Source organism: Athene noctua, chromosome 6 (genome assembly GCF_965140245.1).
Source record: "Athene noctua chromosome 6, bAthNoc1.hap1.1, whole genome shotgun sequence".
NCBI classification, from domain to species: Eukaryota; Metazoa; Chordata; class Aves; order Strigiformes; family Strigidae; genus Athene; species Athene noctua.
Window position 1 is genome coordinate 7,263,032 of NC_134042.1, and position 26,265 is coordinate 7,289,296.

At 37.5% G+C, this 26,265-nt stretch overlaps 1 protein-coding gene across 5 annotated transcripts in view; it reads left to right on the top strand.

Moving 5' to 3' along the window:
• TTC17 (tetratricopeptide repeat domain 17) overlaps positions 1–26,265 on the top strand; it is a 62,455-nt gene that overhangs the window by 15,514 nt on the left and 20,676 nt on the right. For 2 of the 5 annotated variants that reach the window (XM_074909390.1, XM_074909391.1), the window contains exons 2-16: positions 932–1,021; positions 2,529–2,698; positions 3,695–3,806; positions 4,907–5,038; positions 5,720–5,829; positions 6,107–6,251; positions 6,627–6,766; positions 7,010–7,170; positions 7,522–7,634; positions 9,179–9,319; positions 9,763–9,878; positions 11,007–11,181; positions 11,735–11,812; positions 14,010–14,234; positions 16,369–16,555. In XM_074909390.1, the coding sequence (XP_074765491.1) occupies positions 932–1,021; positions 2,529–2,698; positions 3,695–3,806; positions 4,907–5,038; positions 5,720–5,829; positions 6,107–6,251; positions 6,627–6,766; positions 7,010–7,170; positions 7,522–7,634; positions 9,179–9,319; positions 9,763–9,878; positions 11,007–11,181; positions 11,735–11,812; positions 14,010–14,234; positions 16,369–16,555 (2,095 nt within the window). The remainder of the gene's footprint in view (positions 1–931; positions 1,022–2,528; positions 2,699–3,694; positions 3,807–4,906; positions 5,039–5,719; positions 5,830–6,106; positions 6,252–6,626; positions 6,767–7,009; positions 7,171–7,521; positions 7,635–9,178; positions 9,320–9,762; positions 9,879–11,006; positions 11,182–11,734; positions 11,813–14,009; positions 14,235–16,368; positions 16,556–26,265) is intronic. The other 3 variants (XM_074909393.1, XM_074909394.1, XM_074909395.1) reach the window with 3 other exon arrangements.

The window sequence follows — 26,265 nt, forward strand, 5'->3', positions numbered from 1 at the left end:
CTCCTAGGGGATTGTGTCCTCTTCTACTACTGAGATTGGGTTAGCTTGCAAGAGAGCCTGGTGGGCACCAGAGCTGCCATGCAGGACTAACTGGTATCACACTGGCAGGTGGGAGGAAATGGGGCTGGAAGCCTGGAAGTTGAGCCTTCGGATCAGCTAAGGTGCTCACACACCACCTTCATAACTGCAGTGGCTTTTCCCCAGCCTGGTCAGGCAGCAGCATTGATTTGGCATGAGGACACAGCTGGGGTGTTTCAGCTGTGGAGTGAAGTGCCATAGCTTACTGGTCCCAGTTAGGGACCAGTGAAAGTCTGGCATGTAACCACTCTTGTCTGTGACTTAACTGTAATGTCACTCCTCATTGAGCTGCCAATCCCTGTGCATAGCTGGGGAAACTGAAGCACTGTCTCCTGTATCAGAGCTTTCAGTCTTCGTCTGCTTACCTCTTGATTTTGTTGTTTACATCTTAATTCTAAAGGCAATAGGTCTTACTGCTAGGCTGGTGTCTTAAATTAGTTGCATGGAGGAGCTGACTTGAAACGGAAGTAATTTATGCCTATTGAGGGACATGATGCAGGAATTTTAAAGCTATAAAAGAAAATAGGTTTATGCAATTGAAGTTTAAGGTACCTAGTATTTCAGCAGTAAGTACTCTTAGTATGTTGTAAGAAATTTGCTTGCCTTGCGCTTAGAATTTGTGTACCTGAATAAACTAAAATAGGTTTAAAATTAAAGCATGGTTTGAATTGAATTCTCAAATAACAACATTGCTTGAAGTACAGATTTAAATTATGGACATATTATGAATGCTCAGAGGACAGAAAACCTCCTGACAGGCAAACTGTAGTTGAATGAATATAACTTCATACCTTTTAAAATTGCTCCAATTAGGAGAATGTCTCGCATGATGCACTGTTGAAATGTCTTGCAGGTGGATTCACCAATGAACTTGAGGAACCCGCATGATTTGGTAATACTAATGAGACAAGAAACAACAGTTAACTACCTCAAAGAACTAGAGGTAAAGCTTAATGTTAAGTACTAACTAATTTCTGAAAATACAGGCTTTTTTTTTTTTCACAGGCTTTTTAGTGATAGATTTAGATGTGGAACGTAAATCATTTGTGGCATAATTCTGCTTCAGTGAAAAGATGAAGAATCTCTCAGATCTCAAGAATTTTGTGCCTCAAGTTTGCTCAACTGGTTATCATTGTACCCAGTTGCATCATTCCCTCTTGTTATCCATAAATCCTAACATTTTTAAGTAAAGTCGTTCAGGTACTGGGTTCTGTTGCTGACTACTATATTCCAGAAGAATACAGAGCAGGTCACCTCTGTTTTTCTTCAAGCCCATTTATTATTGAAAAAGGGTCTGAGAACACCCTTCTGGAAAGGACTTTCATGAACTTTGAACTGATAACTTAAACTAGAGTTTAAATATAACATGGGCTGGGCAAACTAACATGGCACAGCCTTTCTTCTGGCCGAACACTCCTTTTTCTTGTGTCAGTTTTGGTTTTTAGCATAAATAGCTAAATGGGAGGTTCGATGAGCACCAGAGGCAGCTTTAGGTGAATGGGAGAAGTGAAAGGGAGGGGAAAAAAGCAGGACTGCCTCTCGTGTGACTGTATTCAGCCAGTCTTTCGCATTGAGGTATACTCATTTTTGTGGTAATGGACATTTTAGCTATGGATGGAACAATAATTGTAAGCTTTTCAGGACATGGATTGTGGGTTTGGAAGTTACTAACGTACAATTTGTGGCATACGAATGACTTTCAGCAGAAGTTATCTATTGTAAGATTGGTACAAGTTGCTGCTACTATTTATCTCTCTAGTACTGCATAGTAGTGGGTAATCAAATGTGTATGGCTTTAATTAAAAATGTAAAATCTCTTCTCATTTCACATATACAAATCCTCATAATATTTAATGGGTTTTCAATTTGCAGATCTAGGTGAGAATTAAATAGAGCTTACTGTGCTGGGACAGATCCTCAGGCCATTCACTGCTCACAGTAATCAATACCTGTGAGTTTTATAGGGTGAAAGATAGCTCCTAAGGCACGTCCTAAGCTGATCTATAGAAATTAGCATGGTACTTAGCACACTGAGTGGTTAAGAAGTTCATTTTGTTTACAGTCTCTAATATTATTTCCATGAGGTCTAACAGTGGAGAAGAGTCCAAATATGGAAAAGTTAACAACTGGTCCTTCTTTTTCTGAATTGCCTATCATGAATTTGGAATGTTCTTAGCCCTCTTTTTAGGTACAGAAGGAGAAATAAGGACTTGTTCAAGTTGTAGTACTTCTCATGAAAGTGTTTATATTCCATCTAAATGAAAGAAACAAGTCCTACAAATGTTATAAAATACAAGGAAATAGTCCCAAAATTTGAAGAGATTGCTTTAGATTTTCTTCAAATAGACTTTGTTTTAAGGAAAAAGTTAGACTCTTCAACTCCTAGCAACTGTAGAGTTTGCTTTCGTCAGTATGCATTCTTCTGTTTCTTTTTTTTTTTGTTCCTACAGAAGCAGTTAGTTGCTCAAAAGATTCATATAGAAGAAAATGAGGACAGAGACACAGGGCTGGAACAAAGGCATAATAAAGAGGATCCGGACTGCATTAAAGCAAAGGTGCCCTTGGGGGACCTAGATCTATATGATGGCACGTACATCACCTTAGAGAGCAAAGATATCCGGTAATAAGATGTTTTATATTTTAAGATCTTTACTGAATGAAAAAAATCAACAAAACCTCTAAATGCAAGTAAAAAGAAAAATACTATCACTATCTGTTCTTTAGATGACAGTTGTTTTATTTTGTGTCAGCATGAAATAAAACTGAAACAACCTCTGCTACTGATAATGAAAGGGTACGACATAAAAGCTGTTTCCCAAAAACTGTCCATGTTAGTTCTACCCTGAAACTTCTCCGTTCTGTTCCAAGGCTCCCAGTCAGTTCTACCACTGTAACTCTACTGATATGACCAGACATGTGAATTAAACTGAAGTGCGTCATGTAGAAGGGGTTGCGTGTACTTTGTGTATTTTGAGCTAGATACACTTCTGGTCGTGAGAACTGTCTTGACTTAAATTTGAATGAAATTCTGTTGATTACCAAACTGTTGAACCTCCTGGTCATACTTCACCCCCTGTGTTTAGCAAGTGAAGGATGTGTGGACAGTCTGCTTGACATTCAGCTTCACTGGTAATTCATCTTCAAGGCTGACTGTTTCGGTTTTGTAGTTTTAATTTTTTAACATAATCATATGACCACTTGAAGTGGGAAAAGATTAATTTTATCCTCAGATACCTTCATTTAGGCTTCTTGCTAATACTTGGGGTTTGCTTGTTTCAGTTGAAGAGTCTTCTAATCTGCTTGCGTTGCCATTTTCCTGGCAGATAGATCATTAATCATAGTAATGATACATGAGGTTGATGCTCATGCATTTTGGAGGCTATCCAAATGTTGATGTTTTCTCTAAAGCAGACAGAAATTTATTTACTTTATCCTATAGTGATGACATCCTGATTCAGCTGGAATCTGGGAAGACATCAAAAATTATCTGCTCAAACACAGGATTTTTGTAATGCTCAAATCAGAATACTGTGTCTGTCAACTACAATACTGTCTCTTATGAACTTTAGCAGCATTTTAATCTGGAGTCTGCTGTATTATGTTGTTATGTCCTCAGCCCTGAAGACTATATAGACACAAAGTCACCAGTGCCTCCAGACCTGCAGCAGCCAGACTGTACAAAAGTTCTAGATCTTCCATACAGTATTCACGCTTTTCAGCACTTACGGGTAAGTAAGCAAATGCAAGTATGGTTTTTTCCCCATCAGGAAGAGGAATAGAAAACTTACTGGTAGGTCTCAGTCACGGTTGAAAGGTATTGTAATCTTTCAAGACTGTTTCAGACTTTTTTTAAACCACAATTGTGCCCCAGTTAAAGTATCCTGTTTCTCTTTTGTCATTGTTTGCCTTATTTTAGAGGGCATTTTTAGGAAAATGGAGTATTGTTTTCATAATACGTTTCATTAGTTAAATGGTAGCTTTCACTGGAAGTGCTTCGAACTTGTGAATTGTTTCAGTTGAAATTGGAGAGTGCTGAACATGGTCCTTAAACTGTATGGAGATTCAGGGTCAGAAAATTGTTTGCAGGCTTGTCTGTAGCTTCTAACACACTTGACTCTTTCTTTGGTATCTGAGTGCCAAGCCCTAACCCAGAGGATGAGATAATTGTTCTTTACTAGTACAAAGTTCATCTGCTTTAGAAAGGTTACAGTGGAAGTGTGGTGCAAAAATTGTTTTTGTCAACAATATTATATGAGCAAATTTTCTAATGAAGACACAACTTCAGTGCTTGTATTTTGATATTTCTTTTATTGCAGGTCTTTAAAATAACTTTTCATCTACAAATAAGGATTTTCTTATGGAAAAAACAGGAACTGAAGTTTTTTAGCTCTGTTCCTGGGTCTATATGTACTTTTGAAGGAAGTTTGTTTGTTATTGGGGAAGGAAGAAAGAGAAGAAGAGATGTAGGGATACTCTCATAGTGTGCCTGTAACCTGACAAACAGGAGTTATGTGCTTCAGTGGTTCATTAGTGAAATCAGGAAGCTGCCAGGTACACAGTGCTACCAGAAATTAAGATTTCTCCTTTAGTGTTCACAAGCAGAGGCTGCTTTTGTCTACTTCTAATGTTTGCCTATCTGCAGTAATATATATTATTTATCCATCAGATGTGACATTATCCTGTCAGGTTCCGAAGATCTTGATACGAAAGGATGATAGGAATGTAAAATCACCAAGCTGCAAATTTTCCTGGGAGTTAAGCTCTTGTGTATATTTCTCTTCTTTTAGTTAAAGTGTCAGCAAATACCTATATTCAATTTTTATTTTAGGGTGTCCAAGAAAGAGTTAATCTTTCCGCACCCTTGTTACCTAAAGAAGATCCAATCTTCACATACTTATCACGGAGGCTGGGAAGAAGTATAGAGGAAATAGGTCATCGTATTTATGACGGGCTAATGAAGGTATGAAACTAATCTTGCTGCATGCACAAAGAGAGCGTTAGAAAGGTCTCGCAAGATTAGATATGCCTGGTACATGCTATCAGATCCAGTACTAGTTTTGCACATGTGTTTTTGGCTTACGTTTTAGTTACAAAAAGGCGGACTGAAAAAACGTTTATGCTAGGCAAGCAAGGGTAGGAGAAGGCATCAGCAAAGCCAGTAAATAGATACTTACTGTCATCTTTAATGACAGACTGATGGTCTGGCAAGCCACATTCATTACTCTGTTAAAGTAATAATAAAAGTAATAAACAAAAATGCAGGTACTTAAAGGAACAAAGAAGAAACAATAGTGCTGAAATGTGTATGTTTTTATTAAATGCCTTCCTGTAAAATATAGGAACTCTTATTGAAGTCCAGCTAAGCCCCTGATGCTTAAACTACAGTCACCTCTCATTTCATCTCATTTTTAATTTTTACCTGTCTGAAAGGCAGAAGTTCTGTTTCTTTACTACCTTTAGATGCTGTTTCATTCTTCCTGAACATTCATAACTATCTCCAAATGGCAGCTTTTCAGAGGAAGAGGGTAATTTAGAGCAGGTTTGGCGCTCATATTTCCATCACATAGTAATTAAAGCCCTGATTAACCTTCTAGTTCATGTCTTAGGAGTAGTACAATTCATGTGTTTCTCTTTACTGCAGAACTCTTCTTCCTGGGTTCTCTATAATATGGCTTCTTTTTACTGGAGAATAAAGAATGAGCCGTACCAAGTAGTAGAATGTGCCATGCGTGCCCTTCATTTTTCTTCAAGGTAAGAATTGCTAATAAAGATTTCTTTTCAGATTGATTTTCTAGTTATCCTAATTAGTAAACAGGTTTTAGTTTCTAAGACTGTATTCTAAAGAGTAATCCATGTTACTTGTTCCTAATCTTTTTGTAAGATACTAGGCATATATATAGTTTAGACCTTTTTTTACCAAATTACATTGAATATGTGACTGACAAATGTATTCTTATGCATGATTCTTACACAGTCTGACCTTCTATTAATGTCTGTTTTTTCTTTTCATTTTCTTTTCTTCTTTTAGGCAAAATAAAGATATTGCACTGGTAAATTTGGCAAATATTCTGCACCGGGCTCACTTCTCTGCAGATGCAGCTATTGTGGTCCATGCAGCTCTGGATTACAGTGACTTCTTTACCAGCTATTACACTTTGGGAAATATATATGCAGTAAATACCATCTTTATTTTCCAAGACTTGTAGAAAACCAATTACTTAATCTTTGTGGCTTGACTTGTAATGCTTTACTCTTACAACGTGTCTGTGTTCCGCATGCATTTCATGCTTAACGCTTAAGATTCTGTCAAGATATTTTCATCCAAAAGTCTGTCTTTCAGCAAAGGTTTTTATCTGCACTTGGAAGAAAATTGCAGGAAAATTCTCCTGCAGCCTTTCTCTAGCAGATACAGTGTCTTCAGTTTCAGAAATGACAGGCTGCTTGTTACCACAATGTAAAATTCGGGTTAATGACTTATTTAAAAATGGAATATTTTCTATTAACTATTACTGAACAATAGCTAATTTTCTCTCTTGGTCATTCTTCAGATGCTTGGAGAGTACAACCACTCAGTCCTGTGTTACGATCATGCTCTACAGGCCAAACCAGGGTTTGAGCAAGCTGTAAAAAGGAAGCATGCTGTCCTATGTCAGCAAAAACTTGAGCAAAAATTGGAAGCCCAGCATAGGTAACTAAAGAAACATCCTAGTGATAGTTCATACAGTCACACTTTTGTTGTTCTGTTACAGCAATTACTTACATTTCAAATAGAATAATGATTTTCAACTTTCTATATTTCTTTGACTATGCAATAAAATTATTTATAAGAATACTTTAAGAAACCTGAAGTTGAAAATGTGCAACACTGTAGGAAAAGCTGCTGTTCTAAAAAACATTCAAAGTAAATCTATTTTACTGTTGAACTTTCAAGATCACTTCAGCGAACATTAAATGAATTGAAGGAATATCAGAAGCAGCATGACCATTACCTTAGGCAACAAGATGTTTTAGACAAGTACAAGCTCATCCAGGAGGAACAAATCTTGAGGAACATCATTCACGAGACACAGATGGCAAAAGAAGCTCAATTAGGTACAACTTTTTAGAGTTCATGCTCATTATAGCAATGGAGAATTGCACATATTCAGATTAATGTCAGGACATAACTTCTTAGTGTATTAAGACGGCCGTGAGTGGCTGTTGTGTTTTACTTATTAAAACAAGAGATTGTAATATGTTCTTGAACGGGGGGTTTTTTGAGTCTTTTGAAGATAGCATTTCCTATGTGCTGATTAAATAAATAAAAAAGATTGACTGAATTAGGGGTGGAGGGGTTGAGTGTATGCTGTCTTTGTCTCTTTGGAAACATCACTTCTATCTATCTATCTATCTATCTATCTATCTATCTATCTATCTAACAAAAAACTGTTTTGTGCTTTGCAGGGAATCATCAGATTTGTAGACTGGGCAACCAGCAGCATAGCTTGCACTGCCAGTGGGACCAGCCTGTTCGTTATCACCGCGGAGACATTTTTGAAAATGTGGAATATGTTCAGGTTTGTCTGTGAATTGATACCACTGCTTTAAGGTGAATCCTATTTGCCTTATTAGCAAAACGGTTCCGTTTTCTTGAGGCTTGTCAAAGGGGGTACATTTTGGGTGTGGTAATTATAGTGAGATATCATTTAGTCTCTTTTCCAGAGTGTAAAGTATTTAATGCTAGTTTCTTTTGCTAGTAATACAAGCTGAGATCAGCTGTGGATTATAGAAATTTAGAGGATTCATTGTATAAGACTTTGTTTTTACTTAAGAAAGAGAACTGTTAGAATTATTTGAATCAAAATACTTTATAATATAGTCCAAAGTCTTAGTTTCCTGTGATTTTCCAGCCACTTCTATATTGACTGCTTTGCTTTTTCAACCTGCATAGAATAGCCAAGTATTTCATTCTAGGAAGTATAAGAATCCTCACTTGAGGAATTACAGCTTTCTCTTAAATAAATACACTACATTTCAGGCATACTAGCAGGAGTGTAACATGTTTAATTTTCCAATTTAGTTTCCTTCAGAGAGGACAGGAAAAAGCATTAGGCAGTTAATGAAAAGGCAAAGGTTTTCTAAGGAGTTCGTTTTCTTTTCTAATGTGTGTCTGGTATATGAAACAAGAACTATTCTTTAGTGGAAAGAGTATTCCAACATAACAGCTTGAAAGTGTGCTTAAAATAATATTGTATCAATCACTTATCTCCACAGCCTTAAAATGGTTCATAGTTTCTTTTGTTTATTACACTGTCATATGACTTGAGCTACACAACTTTTGCATGCTCCTTCCAATTTAACCTTTTTTCCTATCAGAAGGAGCACAAACCCGCCATAAGCAATTAAATGGAAGAGCAAAGCTCAGTGGTGTTGAATCTAGTGAGTGCTTTTGCAGCCCAGAAATAAAGTGTTACCCCGGTATTTGCTTGTTGTGTATTCTGAACTATACAGTGCACCAAGGAAATCTGTTACAGGAATACTGAGAAGTTTTGGAAGCCAGGTGTATACTCATACTGAAATCCAGAATGACAGCCACCCAGGCAACACCACTGCTGTGTTAGAACTACAGACAGAGATTATGGTTTCATTTATTTTGCAGTGTGGAATGTGTTCTGGAGTTTCCCCTTAACTAGCTTAAGAAACAGGAATAATTATTTTTAATTGTGCTATGTTTTCTTCTTGGGTGTTCTTCCTACTATAATAATTATAAATTCAGATTATCAAGATAATTTTGCAAGCCACGAGTCTTAGTAACTCTGACTTAAATTAGAGCTGTGCAGTCTAGATAAGTAGATTATGTTTGCTTGGTACCTTTTAGCATGTTTTTGTTGTTTTGCACTTGTGTTTTCATTGCTGACTTGTTTACAACATGAGTATTACTTTTCCATGGTGTGAGTGGATCAGGAGACTCAAAGTTCCATTTTTTTCTTGCTACCCAAATTTGAGCTCATCAGTGAAGCTTCACTACATAAATGGCGGGGAAAAAAATAATTTGCAGAAATTCAGACAGTAATATACTATCTCTTTTCTATATTTAATGTTGTTTTTCTGTTGTTTCCAGTTTGGTGAAGACTCTTCAACTTCTAGTATGACATCTGTGAATTTGGATCTTCACTCAAACCAAAGCGACCACAGCCAGTCCTTGCAGTCTTCCCCTGTTGCTCGTTCTATCGTTTCAGTGTGGAGTGTAGAATCCAATAGAGTAAGTGAAGTGGATAAGCTTTGCCCTTGCAAAGAGGAGTTGTGAAAGAGTGAAGCTCTTTCCTGTTTATGTGAAACATCTTAGCATTTGGGCTACGCTTTTGATGTGTGGCAGAACTGGAGAATGTAGCATTCTGAATTTTCTTCAGCATATAAGCATCTCTGTAATTTCTCTGTACCAGTTTCCCATCATTTGAAACTACTACAGTGCAGAGGGGCTTGTTCTTAGCTGACTTTTAAACATTTGCTGCAAATAAAGCAGTACAACTGAGTAAAGATAAACTGAACTGCTGATATTCCAGAAAAGATAGAAGAATAATAGTTGTTAAGATCTCTGCTCTTTTTTTTTTTCCTCCAGACTATTCCTTATGTTTTTATTAGCTTGTTAATTAGAATATTTAAAATGTTGAGAAAATAATAAAAAATAATTCCTTTGCCCCTTAGGACAAACAGCATATTCTTTGGCCTCAGCGATCAGAGTGCATGAAATCGTTCCCCAAAATTCCTGACCCAGAAGAACTGCCAACTTATTTCCTGCCTCCAGAAAATAGGGGATTCAGGCAAGTGTTGATTTTTAAAAATTGTATTTGTAAATTTTCACTAATGAGCATTTTCTTTCTGGAGAGGATGGATGCAGTTAGTAATCAGCAGCACAGATGTGTTCAGACCTCTTTCTCTGGCCATTCCACAGAAGGAGGGTCTTTTCCTTTATTGTCATCTTTGCTATAACTGTAACAGTCAGATCCAATTTCATGGTGATTCTGCCCTGACTCTTAGTACAAGGTGAATACATGAAGTATCTACAGTATTACTAAAAGAATGGGGATTTAAGCACAAGTCTGAATGTCTTGTAGAATATTTAAAAAAAAAAAATCCTTGAGAATGAGCTGAATATCTATTTAATGACTACAGTTGACTGTTGTACATTGCATACATCGTCTTAGCATTAGTTATGACAACACAACATTGTGAAGACCAGAAAATACTAATAAAGGATTAGGAGTGGAAAGCTTTGGCTCGTTGCTTTGGGACAGAGGTAGAAAATGAGCTTAGTTGTAGAATAGTCAGTAATATTTGTTATTACATAGGATAAAATAAAAGTGTCTATGTTGCAATGGCTACCTTACATAGATCAATGCAATTTCATCATATCCTACTCACTTTTGTAATAGCAATAGTAAGAAATCTTTCTTCTCCTAGTCAGTATTAATTCTAGTATTGAGCATGTGTTAAAACAAAGATTCCCATCCACAAATGTCCTGAAGCTTCCTTTGAAAAAAAAAAAAAAAAAAGTGTTCCAACTTAGAATGTTCTTCCCAAATAATTTGTCTACCTCTTGATATTTTTTGAAGTCAAACTTCAGGTTAAAAAGCTTCAGCATTTTCTTTTTCACTTCTCTATTTAGTCCTAAACTTCATACAACCCTTATTAACATAATATGAGTACCTTCTGTGTCTTAATCTCTGTTGCATTATTTACAGGTATTCTGTGCTTAAAAATGGAAAGTAAAGACCTTACTTATTAATGGCTTTTCAAGGGAAGGGTTGGCCTTGAACTCTCCTGGTTTGCAGTTCATGTCTTGTGGCAGTCTACAGTATGAGGCTTGTCAGTCAATATAAGCTGAATCTTATGTTTATAGATACATACATCATGTGCTATTAATGCGTCTTGGTTCTCCCTATCACCAGAATCCAGCCAATTTTGAGTATCCCAAGAGATACTGTTGGGCATGGAGAAACCCAGGCACCAGATTGTTCTTCCATTACTGATGCTCGTAACAATGAATCTCTAAACATACTGGTCAAGGAACTAGACAGTAATCTAGATTTGAAATTCAAGATGCCAGATGATCAAGCAAGACAAGTAAGAGACCTTTTCTTGTTGGTTCTCTTCTGTTTTCAAATTCTTCTCTTTATTGCCTTAAAAATCTCACTCAGAACATGAAAGACTCTGATATTTAAAAGATTACTTGATACCCCAAGCCAATCATTACTTCCAGAAAAGGGGAGCAGGTGATTTTCTAATAGGGCTAGAGGAAGGGAGAACTACTTTCAAATGCTGACCAAAACCACACAGAATAGGAAATGTAATTTACTACTTGAAATTACTGCTTTCTTTTAAAACATCTAACAGTCACTTAACATGATTCATCTTCTTGGGGTTTCCAATAACTACTGTATTCTACCAAGTTGGTAACTTAAGGCTGAGATTAGTCCTTCATACTGCTTTCTGGAGATTGGCTGCTTTAATCGTTACATGTTCACATCATCTGCTTAGAACCATTTTTCTGGCGTTTTTTTCGCCTTACAAAAGGGAAGATAATCAGGATGTGAGACTTGAATGACTTATGTAGATATATACTGTAAAATACTCAGTTCGAAAAAAAATTTTTTAAATACTAATCTTTCTTGTCTAGGTTTTACATTCTCGTATCAACAATCAAACTGTTACACAGGCGAAGATAGAAGCATTTCTAGATCATGCCATGAGAAAGGTATGTCAAAAACTGTAGAATGAGAGTTCGGAATTCTTATTTGAGGCTTGTTTCTATACTTCTAAAAAAGTCAGTGAGTGATGTGCAAGAAATAAGGTTATTTGCTGCCTGTAACTGAGATGAAACTAACTTTAAAACCCATTTTTACAAGTAAAGCACAAACATGCAGAGAGGTATCCATTTAATTTAGCTTGGTGTGGACCAAACAGCCCTGTAGTTACCTGTTCTTGTGATTGCAGGACATGGAGCAGCAATATATTAGCTAATCCTGGCAGCCATTTGCTTAACTGAGAGAAATATCTTGAAACTACTCTATCTTTCACCCCTCCCTGCATGCTCTTCCTCCTCCTCCCCACTAACCTGCCTTCCCCCCCAGCCTCCTCCAAAGAAACCAACCCTCTGTCAATCTTCTGTCAGGATAATGAGCACAGCATGTACATCTGTATAACACCCTGTGGAATGCCACCTCCATCTTGCGTGGGGCCTGTGAGAGTCATCACAAATCAAATGACAGAAAGGATTGAGATAGAGTTTGCCTCTTTTTGATGTGTCAAGCTGATACTTTTCAAATTAACTCTTGTACAAGTTGTGTCAATGCAGTGTATGTATGTATTGGTTTTAGTCTAAATCAGTACCATTTACTGTGGCATCTGTCTTACCCAGAAGAAAAATGAACAGTAGGGGTTGATTCCTATTATTATGCTGTTCAGAAGAGTCCTATGCATGTCTAATGTCTTACTGTTGCAGTGCACAGGTATAAGTATGGTATTCTGTTGCCTTCATGATAAAAGTCTAAACTTCCTGCTCATTTAGATGCTGATGTAAGAACACTGTTGTGTCGTGCCTGTTCTCTAATGATAAACTGTCTAGAGCAGGAGTGCCGCAGTTGGTATCTTTGTATCGGGAAAGGGAGAGTGCTAATAACTTACTAAGGATTTAGTTAAAGAAAGGCCATTGAGACCTGTGGATGAAGTGTAAATCAGTGAGGAGTTTGATGTGAATAACATGTAAGTAATGTTATGTATGTGCATTGCAAAATAGGGGTGATAAATACTTTTACAATTACAGTTTATGCAAGGTACTCCAAACAAAGAGGTAATATATTCTATTGATATCTTCCAGTTCATCTTGAACTACGGGTAGAACCCTCCTGTATGAGGTGGTTTTTAAAATCTGGAAGAAAATCTGTACTGATTAACTTTTTCAACACAGTATTACTCTAATGCCAGCATTGTTGCATTAATACAATACTACTGTAAAGGTCCTTATCTGTTTTGCTTAATTCTAGCTGCATGTTTCCTGCTCATGCGTGCATTTAGGTTTCAGATGTGTAGGTTGAATTGGACATTCATTTCAGTTGTTGGTTTTATACTTTAAACTCTTTGTAGAATTGGATAACACAGAATGCTGAAAATATTAACAAATAGAATGTGTTTCTAAACCGTTTCAAACCGTTCCATCTGAAAATGGTTGTCTTGCATAGCTCTGTCCACCTGTCAGTATTGTAAAGTTTTGCTGTTTCTCCTCTAGGATGAGTGTTTGTTTTCTTGTAGGTGAAGGAGGAGGAAGGAACATTCAAGGTGTATTTGACGCTTCCTCCATTCTTCCACCTACCCCCAATTGTTTGCTTGCTATCTTACAATCTTGAAGTAGTATCTAATGCATGTCACTTGTCAACTTCCGTAAGACAAATAGATAACTAAATCTTAGAAAAAACAACTCTGAAACCTTAAAATGACAGGAAATCTCAATGTTGGATATAGGACCTGGAAGGACATCTAACTATGATTTAAAAGCTGCCTGACCTTCAAATTGTAACATTTCTACATGAATCTGTGTTAATGTAATTTTAAGACTCTGAAGGGGCTCACAGATGTTGCTTCCTGAAGTGAGCTAACCGTTATCACTTGTATCTTTTAAAGGATTTTGTGGTCATGATATAAGGCAGTTGCATGAATAGAGCGTGAGCAACAGCTGCTACTAAATTACAGTTCAGACTGTAAATCGCATCAATTTGAGTAGAGTAGAGCAGATTGACTAATCTGCTAGCAGTCACAGCGAAGAGCAATTTGTATCCAGTTAATATGGTAGTGTGCAAGGGTGAGTTTTGTTTGTTTGTTATGAAAGAGCAGGCAATTCTGTCTTCTGAGACACCACCTTGTGGGTGTTTTCATCCTTCTCCCTGACTCTCCTATAGCCAGAAGATCCTCTGTGGCTTGTGCTTAATGAAGCTGGATTGTACTGGCGTGCGGTTGGAAATAGCACCTTTGCTATCACCTGTTTGCAAAAAGCATTTAATTTAGCTCCACATGAGTATCAAGACATCCCTCTGGTCAATCTTGCTAACCTCTTGATTCATTATGGTCTTCATTTGGATGCCAGCAGGCTCCTGCTGAAGGCTTTGGCCATCAACGCCTCTGAGGTAAGATGATGTTTTTTGTGTTCATTCAACAGTAAGTGTCTTTCCTTTGCTGTTTTCTAAATATACATTACTTACTTGTGCTTACTTACCTGTGCCTTTGTCGTTTGCACCTTATGTTAATTTTCATTTACATCCTTGATCGTACTGGGGGTGATGCTGGTTGCTGAGACTGTTATCATCTAGAACAGAAGTTCTTCTAAAACACGACAGACTTTTTGCCTCCCAGAACTTGTATTACCAGTAGTGGCCCCAAGGAATCTAGTCCTGTTGTTTTGACTACTTTTTCATCTAAAACAGAGATCCACAATGCTGTCAGCATTGTGTCTTGATTCTTAAAACCCTTAAAGTAGCATGTGTGTCACCAAGATCTTTGGCTGTATAGACATCTTTTCTGTGCCACTTGACTTTTTATCTGTACTGTTTTATTTGTCCCTAGATTTCATCTATATGCCTAGAGGAAAAAGCTCGGTGACTTCCAACAATAGATTCAAAACAGGTTTTTGTATTTCTGAATGGTAACATTGTAAACATTTTGTAGGTTGTCAACTAAATCACATAGAAAGTTTCTGTATAAACTGTTTAAACTACAGAACTGACCAGAACAATTGTGAAAAGGAAGGTGGGGGTGAGGAGGGTGAATGGCAGGGGACACCTTTTCTCTATCAAGTAATTTTGGTCTTCTATCTGAGATGCTTCTGTAAGAAGTGCAACTGACTTTTTCCTGTCCTTCTACTTCTGTAGTTAGATAAACAGAGAGCTTACCTGCCAGGCCACCAGTCATATAGCACATAAAAAAGCTAAAAACAGAATAAGCTTTTTCAGTGTAGCATTCAGGAACAATTTTGCAATTGTTGGAAAGGAACCTAGCCCATTTCGATGGCAGGTAAGAGTGCAAAAGGGTGCTACAGAAAGAGCTATGCTTGAATGATGGGCTTTAAGAAGAGCACTTGAAAGCACAGCCTTGGAGGGAAGGAGGTCCTTAGCACCATGCTGTGTGAGTAGGGCTTTTCTTCAAAAATATTGGCGAGTCCTACCTCGTTACCACAATGCCTGCTCCTATTTTTTTTCAGGCATTCTCAATACCTATTGTATCAAAAAATCTGGCAGGATAATTTGTGCTTGAATAGTATTTCTTGGAATATAATGGAGAGTAAATACAAATTAAAATGAATTACAGCTACAGGGAGTGATGTGCTATATTAGCAAAAGCTTTTTTTAAAAAAAATCCTCTTGCTCAGCTTGCACCTTTTTCTGAATAGTGTTTAATAATACAAGATGTGTTTGAAAAATCTTTAGCCACTGATAAGTCTCCAGATTTTCAGATAATGAATGTAAAATTATTTCAATGGAAAAAAATGACTGCTGAATTACAATATTGTAGTCATTATTCTAGCATTATACCGTTAATTGCAGCAAATTACTTTGTGTAAGTGAAAGACATTTTTGTGAACAAAATGTAATGCTTTACTGTGTGCCTATATTAAAGTGCTAATTAAATTGTACCCAGTGAAAAAGGTGTTTATAATTTGTACTTTTAAAAAAATACATATTTAAGGGAGATTAGCCAAAAGCAGTGGACAAAAATACTAAGTTTTATAAAGAATTGAACGTAAACATAAATGTATACCCTAAGATAGTGTGACATTGTGTTTTCAGTAACCTCATTCTGCTCCAGTAAATCCTGAACACTCCTGACAAGTGATATGCATCTGTCCTGCTAGAACACTAGTAATATTTTTACTGACATTCTGCTGACTTTTGATCATTGTAAAATGTCTCCAAGCATTGAAATTTAGTTCTTTGCTACACTGTGCAGTAAGCATTAGGTTTATGATGGGTTATAAGTCAGTATTTAATGCTTCATTTCAACTTGTGTGTATTTAACAGCTGTTTTTCATCGTAGGAGGATGAAATTCTGAACACAACCTTATGTCAAAACAGCTTTTGTTTAGCACCAATGCATGAAGCTGTTAGTTCTCTGTTCTAAGAATAGGCAGGCCCTATTTAAGAAGTTTTCTAAATTCTTTCCAGCCAAATTTGGGAGGGTGTGGTTTGACAGGGATTTTTCCTAGTTGGCTTCAATTTTAAACAGTGAACATACTTACGCTGGGGTATGTTGCTTTTCTCTTTGCAGCCTCTGACTTTTTTGAGCCTAGGAAATGCATATCTGGCTCTGAACAACATTAGTGGAGCCCTGCAGGCCTTCAGACACGCACTGGATTTGACAACCAAGTGCTTGGAGTGTGAAAGCAGCCTGAAGATGATCCGCTGTTTGCAGTTTTACCCTTTTCTGTACAACATCACCTCTTCTGTCTGCAGTGGTAAGCAACTGCTTAAAGATGGACCACAAGTGAAATACTGTCTGTTTGCCTTGGGTGTTGCACCTGAAATTCGTGATTACTTTTTTTTCCGAGGATCCTCCCTTTTGCTTTATAGGGCTTTCTCCCTATAAGGACCCAGGCTGAGGCACTGCTTTTAATGGAAAAGTTACAGTCCATTAAGAAGTGCTTGAGGATGATCACTTAAATATCTAGAGGCCTGCCACTGAGTGCAGATTACTTCCTAAGTGTGTCAGTAATACCTTAACAGCCTCACTGGTATCTCTTACTGGTAAATGGGGAATGCTGCATTCAGTATTTATGGAAGTGCACATCTACACTGCTAGGCTACTCAACGGCCTCTTTGTACATCCCTTCAAATTTTACACTTAGATGGATATGTTTTCTTAAAGCTGGAGAATTTGATGAAGAGCAGTTTAGTTTAAATTCATATCCTTTCCGTGTGTTCAGTGCTTTAGATGCCATTTCATACTGTTCAGTCTTTGCAGAATAGACTATATTGTGTCAACGTTATTTTGTTTCTATGGGGTCTATGGGCACTGCTCTTAACCCTCCAAAAATCCGTAAGAAGAATGACTTTGAACCCAGTCTCTCCTCCAAAAATATTTTAAAATATTTGAGATAGAATACTTGTATTATCCATAGTAGCTACTTGTATTTAAAAAAAAAAACAATAATAGCTTTTGGAGATAGATTCTTTCATTTCAGTGAATCCCACTGAATATTTCAAGCATTTTGTCTGTATTCCATATGGCTAATATGCTGCTTATGAGCAATCTTGAAGAACATTTCTGAATATATTTTGCAATCCCTTCTCTCTCAAATTGTTACTGAGGTATCTTTCCATCTAATCTTTCCTTTTTTTTTAAACAGAAACCTCACGAGAGAAATGCTTTTGATTTTTAGTATTGCTAGGACTTACTCTGAATTGTTTTTTTAATTCCCTCTCCAGTGGAAAGACATGGAGAAACCTCTGACTTACCATCTAGAATTACGCTGTCTAAACATAGGCTAGAGGCCATCATATCTCCTGCTTCAGTATGGATGATGCCATTGTAGGAGAAATTCCAGGACTATGTCATTAGAATAATACTATCTTTTATGGCCTTATGCATTTTGCTCTGATGGACAGCACATCGGTTGTGCAGAAAAATTAATGCTGTTTGGCTAAATGTAGTGCAGTAAGTGGTATTATGGCCCAGCTGATGGACCTCTCACTGACTTCTGCAACGTCAACTCTTACACTGGTACCTATCATTGAATCTCTTAATATCAGATTGCCCTTCTTTTAAAAATCCTGATAGATAGAGTAAGCAGTAATGGAACTTGCACATTTCATCATAAAAGACACTTTCACTGTTCTGGAAAAAAAAAATTCAATGTTTGTTTACTTTTTATTAAGAACTTCTTTAAAAATGGCTGTAACTCAAAGGATAAAGTTGTTTCAGTCCAACCTCAGTGACAGCCACTCTGTTTTGAAGTTAAGCAGAAAGTAATTTAAAAGTATATTCACATTACTGAGGCAGTAAGGAGGGATGGCTGTATTTGAACCCCAAAGTGATCTTTTACATCTTTCTTTTGTTTTGTTTGCTTTTTCTCCTTGTTGTAATACTTAAAATACTCCTCCGGTTTCTCTGATTCTTGGCTGCTGTTTGCATTGATTCCTGGTCCATTTTGAAGTCAACTATTACTGCATATGCTGTTTAGTAAGTTTTAGTAAGTTTCCTGAACGTGAGGAGAAGCCCATATCAAAAGTGCTTGTGAGAAAAGTGTTATCTTTCCTTTTTTTGCTAGCTTGGCCACAGGTTAACAAAGTGAGTGTGAATATATTCGTTGGGATTGTTTTTATTTGTTAACGAATCTATGAAGCTGCTAAATCAAGAGAGAGCTGAATATACCTTAGCATGTTAATTTGCTCATAAAATTTCAGTATTCCTGTATTTAAATATTTTACTCTATATTTATATTTTTGCCTTTTTCTAGGACTCTTCCTGTCTTAATATTTCTTTCTTTTTCATTTCTATTTATAATATCCTTTAGGTCGTCTTTTGTCTGAGTGCAAGAAACCTGAAAGTATGAACCTGACAAATAGTGTAAATGTTCTTTGTACATTCTTGTGCAGAGCATAAAATAAACATGCTGGTTAATTCAACCTTGATGATGATTTGTGGTTTAAGTCAAAACTCAGAATTCAAAAATGGAAAGGTAGATTTGCCTATCTTATTTTCATAAGGTTTGGGGAAATACTTTTTTCCCCCACTGTAAACTTCAACTGACTCGAGAGGAACCTTGACAGGCTGTATGAAAGTGAGGTTAAGTCTCCAAAACCAGAATTATTTCAAGAATGCGTACCCAGAAATCACACTTCGCACTTAGGAGTATCCTGAAATTTTGGGAGACTTCTGTTCATCCTTCGGTCCAAAGAAAACTGTTGAAAAGAGATTGTAAGTTTGAATTTTGACCTTACATACGTAATGCAATAGTACATACAATTATTCAACCACTGTGTAGAACCTAAAAAATGCAAACTGTATTTAGATGCTAATATTTGCCTGTTGCACTACAGCATTTGTTAAAATGTTAATGTCATGTAGACTTACAAGATTCATAAAGCAATATAATGTACTCTTGTTTGGCTCTATGACAGACTGGAAGGCACATTTTGATGACAAAATGCAAACTGAACTCTACTTTCACAAACCTTTCTGAATGGGACTCTAGGTATAGAGCTAACATAACACATTTGCAAATACATGGATCAAGTGTCTGCTTGACAATCCCATTATTGCTGGATTGTTACTCTGGGAGATTTTCACAGCCTTTCAGATCATGTGTTGCTGCTTGGGGTCATCTAACACTGAATTTAGTTTGTCCTCTTGTTGCTGTGCACTTGATGGCATGTCATAACTATATCCTTTTAGATGGATATGTTATGCTGAAAAATTTATCAAGAAATGGGAATGTCAAATGTCTCTGGTTTAATATTTTATTTTGATAAGCATTCATTCAGTATTTCTGAAAGTAGCAGTAGTAGAGCTGCCTGTGCTTTGGGTTGTAGGCCCATGTAATAGCTGTGGTTTTGCTTCGCCTGTCAAAAGCCTCTGTTCACAAGAACTGAACTAACTAGCGAGACGCAGAGTTCCTTGCTCTGCTGCCGTGAGCCATCGGCAGAATCCAGCAAACGGTCAGTGGGAGTTATATGCTAGCATGGGATGGAATATGGGATCAAAAATCTGTATTTGTAGTCTGATTTTTTATTACAGTATGTGCCTGGTGTATATTTCAAATAGGTGAAATAATTTTCTCAAGCATGTTGGGACATTTGCTGTTAGCACAGGAGTTTGGAAGTGTGAAACACTAATGCTGATGTGATGGATGCTTGCTTATATGCTCCTGTCTATACTGCTGCCTGGTACTTTTTCTTTTCTAACTTACCTCTGTTCTAGATAGAAGTTTATATTTCAAACCCAAGTCACTTCACGTGTGTGAGAAGAGGAATTAAAAACCTCAGACCAACAATTTTCTATTTAACATCTGCTTCCTGTATTGACATTTGCATAAATGTTTCCTTTTGTTGTAAAAGGATTTCTAAATCTGCAAATGTTTTTGGTGGGGTTTTTTTCTTATAGAGGAAGTGTGTGAAGTGTCCAAAATTTAGTACAACTATAATCACCTATGACATGTGTTTTAGGCAACTGCAGGAGTTCAGTGAGTTGCAGCAAATCTGGGTACTGTACAGCAGCAGTGCTGCAGTGCAACATACACCTCCAGTACTTGGACCAACAAGCCTCATACTGCCTTATTCCCAAATAACTGAGAAAATGGTCAGAAGACTTCATTGTTACGGGATTATTCTGTGGTAGTCATTCTAGAGGTGACTTGGCAGTGTTCACTGTTGCTGCTGCATGATCAACTGTTACGTTACTGGCAATTCAGTTCCTGAAGCATGTGAAGTAGCAGAAACTTTATGTTGCTTGACAGATACCTAAGCGGCCATATCTGACACACAAATAACAGGACCAAGAGACTTGCGTAAGCATAAAAAACTTCATGTGAAAAACGTGATCAACTCTCAGAGCTGCAGAAGTGAGATACTTTGGCTGCTCATTAAGCTAGTAGAGAAAGCCAGTGTTAATTTTGATATTGAAATGGTGCATTGCCAGGGTTTGTTTTGCACACCTTTATGGCAAAAATTGCAAGTAGCTTTTATCATGTGAGAAAGCCTGTAGAGGAATATCCCGTTAATGCCTAAGGGATTGTTCCTGTGGCACTTCATTGGCTGATGTGGACATTCAGATGTTGTCAAGTCTTACTGAAAAGGTGACAGTATACTAGCAGCATATTTTTAGCGTGATGGTCAGCTGGCTCTTGAAACGTGCTGATTTGTTAATTGCTGTTGCATAGGACTTTTCCTTACATGTGTAAACAGAATTGCTGCTTGGACAAGCAGAAGTCATTTGTACTCAAAATATTTTTATCTGACTGTAAGCATCTACCCCTGACTGACAGTTCCAGTTAGGAGCTCGTGCACTTCACATTCTTTTAGACAAGACCAAAATTCACAGTCACTTTTCACAATCACAATTCACTTTATTAATAGACTGATGATGTTCAAAACATGATGCACAACTTCTTTCAAGTTTCTTTAGTCTGTCTGTCTCATTACTTGGCAGGGTAGTACTTTTACAAAAAGCTTTCTGCTGGTCTGTTGGCAGTAGAGGCGGTGTGAGTACATTATAAATGTGTGTGCCGTCAAGATATCTGAATGCTTTCATGATGGAGTGAGTGTGTGTTTGAAAGCAATGCATACTTCCTTCCTTCATGACATCGTTCTGTAAATGTGTACAGCAATAGCCGAATGATCCACTTTAAGCATGGTTTTAGTGCCCTCTTGTGGTACAAATACCCTGTACCACATGAAATCAAAAGTCTTGGTTTTTACATCCTCTTAAAATAAAACGTGGGGAAAAGGTATTTGATCTTTTAAGTGTATTGATTTTCCTTTGTCACCCAGCACTTAAGTTCTTACAGAGTTAATAAGCTTAGACCTTTAAGCAAATTGACCTGAAGAGGAGAGGTTGTCTCTGCTCGAAACCCTAATAGTAAGCTTATGGACAGATTAAATAACTTGTTTAAATCAACATCACAGTTTAAGCCTCTGACTCTTAACTTGACAGCTGCAATCATATTGAGTTCCCTACAGCGATTTCAGGTACACAAACACTAAGCAAAAGCTTCACATACATTTTCTTTACAATAGTCTGTTAAAACAGAGACATGTGAAATACTTTGCATGTTTAAATGCACCTTTCACTTACTCAGTGATCCTCTACAAGCTGTGACTGACAAGGGGCTGCTGAATTTTGATTCCACTTGGTACAGATTTAGACATTTTTAGACATTTTTATCATAATAGCATTTTAGTTTCCTCCTCATCAAGCTGTGTATCTTGTTCCTCCAAGGAGCGCTCGTCACAGTGTTAATAAATAGGTCGAAAAGGGGATGTTTACTCTTGGGGTGAAGGGTGTTGAGATTAGCTCAAAATTTGATCTTGTTTTAGTTGAAGCAAGAGGCCAGAATCTCTGCCAATTGTATGAGATTCTGAACTGAACACTACTGTCTAAAATTCAGCTTTTTCTTTCTTTGACTTGCTTATCATATAAAGGCAGGATTCTTGAGTGCTCCCGAGCCTTATTTAGACCACCACAAATGTTTAGTACTCTTATTTATGATATTCTATTAATGGAAGGGATGGGATCTCTGACCGTTCATATTTCTATTGCTTTTACTCTCTCTCCATTGCCTTATGGGAAAGTTCATCTTTATAAACAGAGTAGTCAAGCCTGGTAGGGTTTTTAAACAAGCAGGATTCTGTGAAGCACACAAAGCTTGTCAGAGCTCTCAGAAACATGTCACAGCAAATGTTTGCATTGTCATTTAAGAGTAGCGTAGAGAAAATGGGTTCTGTCTTAAACAGTAGCGGTCCTAAAATCAGTGTTATCATTTGAAGTTAAATACTCAGTTTCTTATTTTTCCCCCCAACACACACATGCATGCACCCGTGTGCCTATTGTTCAACCTGCAGGTTCCACCTGAGATCTGAAAATCAAGCTGGATTCTTTCTCCCTCCAGCATTTCTGACAACGGAGATCATACAATGTCAGTCCATCTGAAAGATCTGTTGGTGCTGCAGAAGTGGAATCCGGGTCACTGCACTTGGGCTCTGCGGTTCTAAAGGAGTAAGAGGAGGTTAAATTGTACTTGTGTAGAATGAAAACATCTTACTGAATGCAGGCAGGTGGGAGATAGGGAGAACGAGGACTGCTTTTTGTCCTGTTGGACACAGACATCCCTAAGGGGTGGGGGTGTCAGGAAATGTCAGATGTGCCTCTGACTGGGAGATCCTGGAGAAATCTTCTGTGAGAATGTGCTCTGTGGGAATAATGTGACCCAATTATTCTTCCCATTTTGTGCCACCATTTCTGCATCATTAGCCCAGCAAGGGAAGAAGCAGTTCCTACCATCCACCTTTGCTGCAATAATCATGGCATTTCTAAAATTTTAGTGCTGTGATCAGGAAGACAGTTGGCCAGATGCAGTCTTTCTGATATTTTTTACTACTTGGTTTGGTGCCTACTGTATAAATCAGATCTTTCCCTGAGAATTCTTTGTCTAGCATCTCTTAAGTGGCCGAAGGAAGTTGAAAGCGAAGGACCTCACACTGATAGTGTTGTGTCAAGCTCACTTTGAAACCTGTCTTTCCTTTTTTTTGTATTTGCTAAACATGCTAATGGGTGAATTTGGTCTGCAGCATCTTTTTATGCTGACATTAGGCAATTTCTTTACATCATGGCTAGCTTACATACTTACTCTGCTTATTTACAGCATGACAGTGTACCTAACAACTTCTCCCAACCATCATCAGTCTCGCTTTGCATCACGCTCTGTTAAGAATGGTGTGCCTGCAATATCTAGTGTTCTTTAGTGTATTTATTTGTTCTGTCTTTTCCCAGGATCAGAAGGCTACAGGCTAGCAGAGGTGGGAGAAGAAAGTCATGACCTCAGCTTCAGGAGTAACTGAGGAAATGGGCATAGCACAGTGGAAGGCAATTTAGAATTTTAAGAGAGTTCAGTGAGAGTTTACTGATGCAAAACAATATATGAAGGAAAATCTGTACAATATTCAATTAAATATGACATTTCCCATTTTTATCTGCCTTTATAGTGCAGGTGATTCTTCATGATATGTTATGTGGATCATTCAGTTACTTCAGCATAACTACATGCTCATGTGGTAGGAAGATCATCGGGGCAGAGTGGAAGGGAAAGGTTCTCTTCCCAATTGAATTTTTTAAAACCTGCTACCTTCAGTTCTCAGATATATTAACATTTCCCTGCAATGTTTTTGGTGCTTTTTTTGTGATAGGAATGTAAAGAAAATGAGACATGTTTGCTTCTGTCTGTGTCTTCATCTCTTTTAGGAGGCTGTTTTTGCTAGTGGTGATTTCTTGCACGTAGCTGCTAAAAATTCTTACTGAACCTGAACACTGTGCGCTGCCCTAGAGCTGGACCTTTTTCAGAAGGCCCAACAACTGCATATGTTCAACAGCCCTTTTAGGAGGAATAGTAATTCCCCAGCTACATCTCCAGAGAGATGGAGCAGCACAAACATCTTCATAGTAAAGCCACACAGACTGAGTTAGTGAGTTGGTTTAAACATGTGATCCCCACGTATGGGAGAACTGACAGTGCGTAGTTCAGTGTCATTAACAACATGCCAAGACCTTGAAGGCTGTATTCACTGGGCTTAAATCTGAGAACTGGTAAAGTGGTGATGTGTAGCCTCAGCCTGTAGTGAGTCATGTTGAGATTGTCTCAAAGCAGCATGCAATGCCATGTGCTCAGATTAAAATGAGCACTGCATGCTGAGCCATGGAGTGCCAGGCACTTAACTACCCCTGATCTGTCTACTTTATTGATTTGTTTTTTCCTTTTAAGGTTGGTTGCCTGGTTCATGTGAGTTTGTGTTGTGCTCTGACTGTCCTCAAAGCTTTAAATCTATCATCTATTCTGGCTGCTAGTGACTGAAACTAGGACAATTCAGAGTTTCCCTAGAGGAAGAGATTGATGCGTCTTGAATGCAGCAGTTTTGGGGAGAAGGGACATTCTTCCAAAAATTCCTAGTCTTTCTGCAGGCACTGTTCCATAGCTTCATACTATTCTAACAGTGTGAGGAGAGTATTTTCCTGTTGAATCCTAAACTAGGGTGGTTGGCAGTATTCTTGTCAAAACCTTCTACAGGTATTCCTTACCTGGACTCAAGAGTAATCTGATTATTGTTCATTACTCCATCAAAACCAGGATTTTTTTTTTTATCTTACAGCAACAACTCTGCTTCTTCATGAAATTGTATAAAATGTGGCCTGTCAGACAAACTGCTAAGCACTCTTAACGCTGTCTTTGATTAATAAGGGGCATACATGCCTGACCAGTTAACACACTAGTTTGCTGTTTGAATGTGTCAGTGTCTCTGCTTTGATCTCCAGTTAGGAGGAGATTGAATGGATATCTATCCCAAACAATTCTATAAATTGTCGTGGATCAAGTCTGACTCTTAAATCTGCTTCTGTTGAGCAGTATAACCTAGTGAAGAGATACGCAGATAAATGTAAATACAGCCTTTCCAAAATATTTTCTTAAAATAAAAAATATGAAATCAGGGCCCTGTGGAATACTGTTTAAATCCCAATATATGGGAACTTCATATATGCAAACTTCATAGTGTAGAATATATGCAAACTTCACAGTGGTAGTCAAAAGACACACACTTAAGGCCATTACTTGGCTTTGTAGTGCCACCCCTGTATGTTGGGAGCAGTGGAAAGCTAACAGTAACTAGTTAACTGTTGTGGAATTCAAATACACGATGCCGTTTCTCATGAGTAGGTTACTGTTGTACTTAAAGTCTCTTTTAAACTTGAGTCCATAGGTATCACAGGATCTAACAGAATATTTAATGTTTAGCATAGGAAGAGGTATGATGAAGGAAAGATTAGAAAGAGAGCAAAACAAATGCAGGCCACAGTTACCTTTGTGCTGGTGATCCTTGAACTGGGAACGTCCATGGCTTAATCAGAAACAGATTTCAGAAATGCGTTGTGTGCAGGGACCTAATATTAGTAATTTGATATTCATAGCATACATTATACTGTGGTCTGCTGTGGGTGAGTGTTTATTAAGGAATTAATGAGTAACTGTTTTCTCATCTGACAGTAAAAAAAAAAAAATTAGCACATAGGAGAAGTCACTGAGGACAGGCCTTTATCTTCAGAACTTAGATGTGCTTATTTCTCTTGCTCTCTTTCTTCCCCAAAACAAACAAAATAAATCAAGCTATTCTTGAGGCACAGTCTGAAGTTCAGACTGGAGTGCTGCTTACCTTCCTACTCTATATAGGACCAGGGTCCCCCAAAAGAGACATTTTCTAGTCTTTTTTTATCCACTGACAGGATTGGAGAGTTTAAATTTAGATGTTTCTACATTTTGGACCCTATTCCCAGGCATCATAGAGCAAGTTATTTCTTCTAAATGTGCATCATTTAGAAAACAAGCTCCTGTTTTAGTGGGTGGTGAGGAAGGAGGAGAATGAAATCTTTAGGTATTCAATCGCTTTGGTTTTCCCCTCCCTGTTT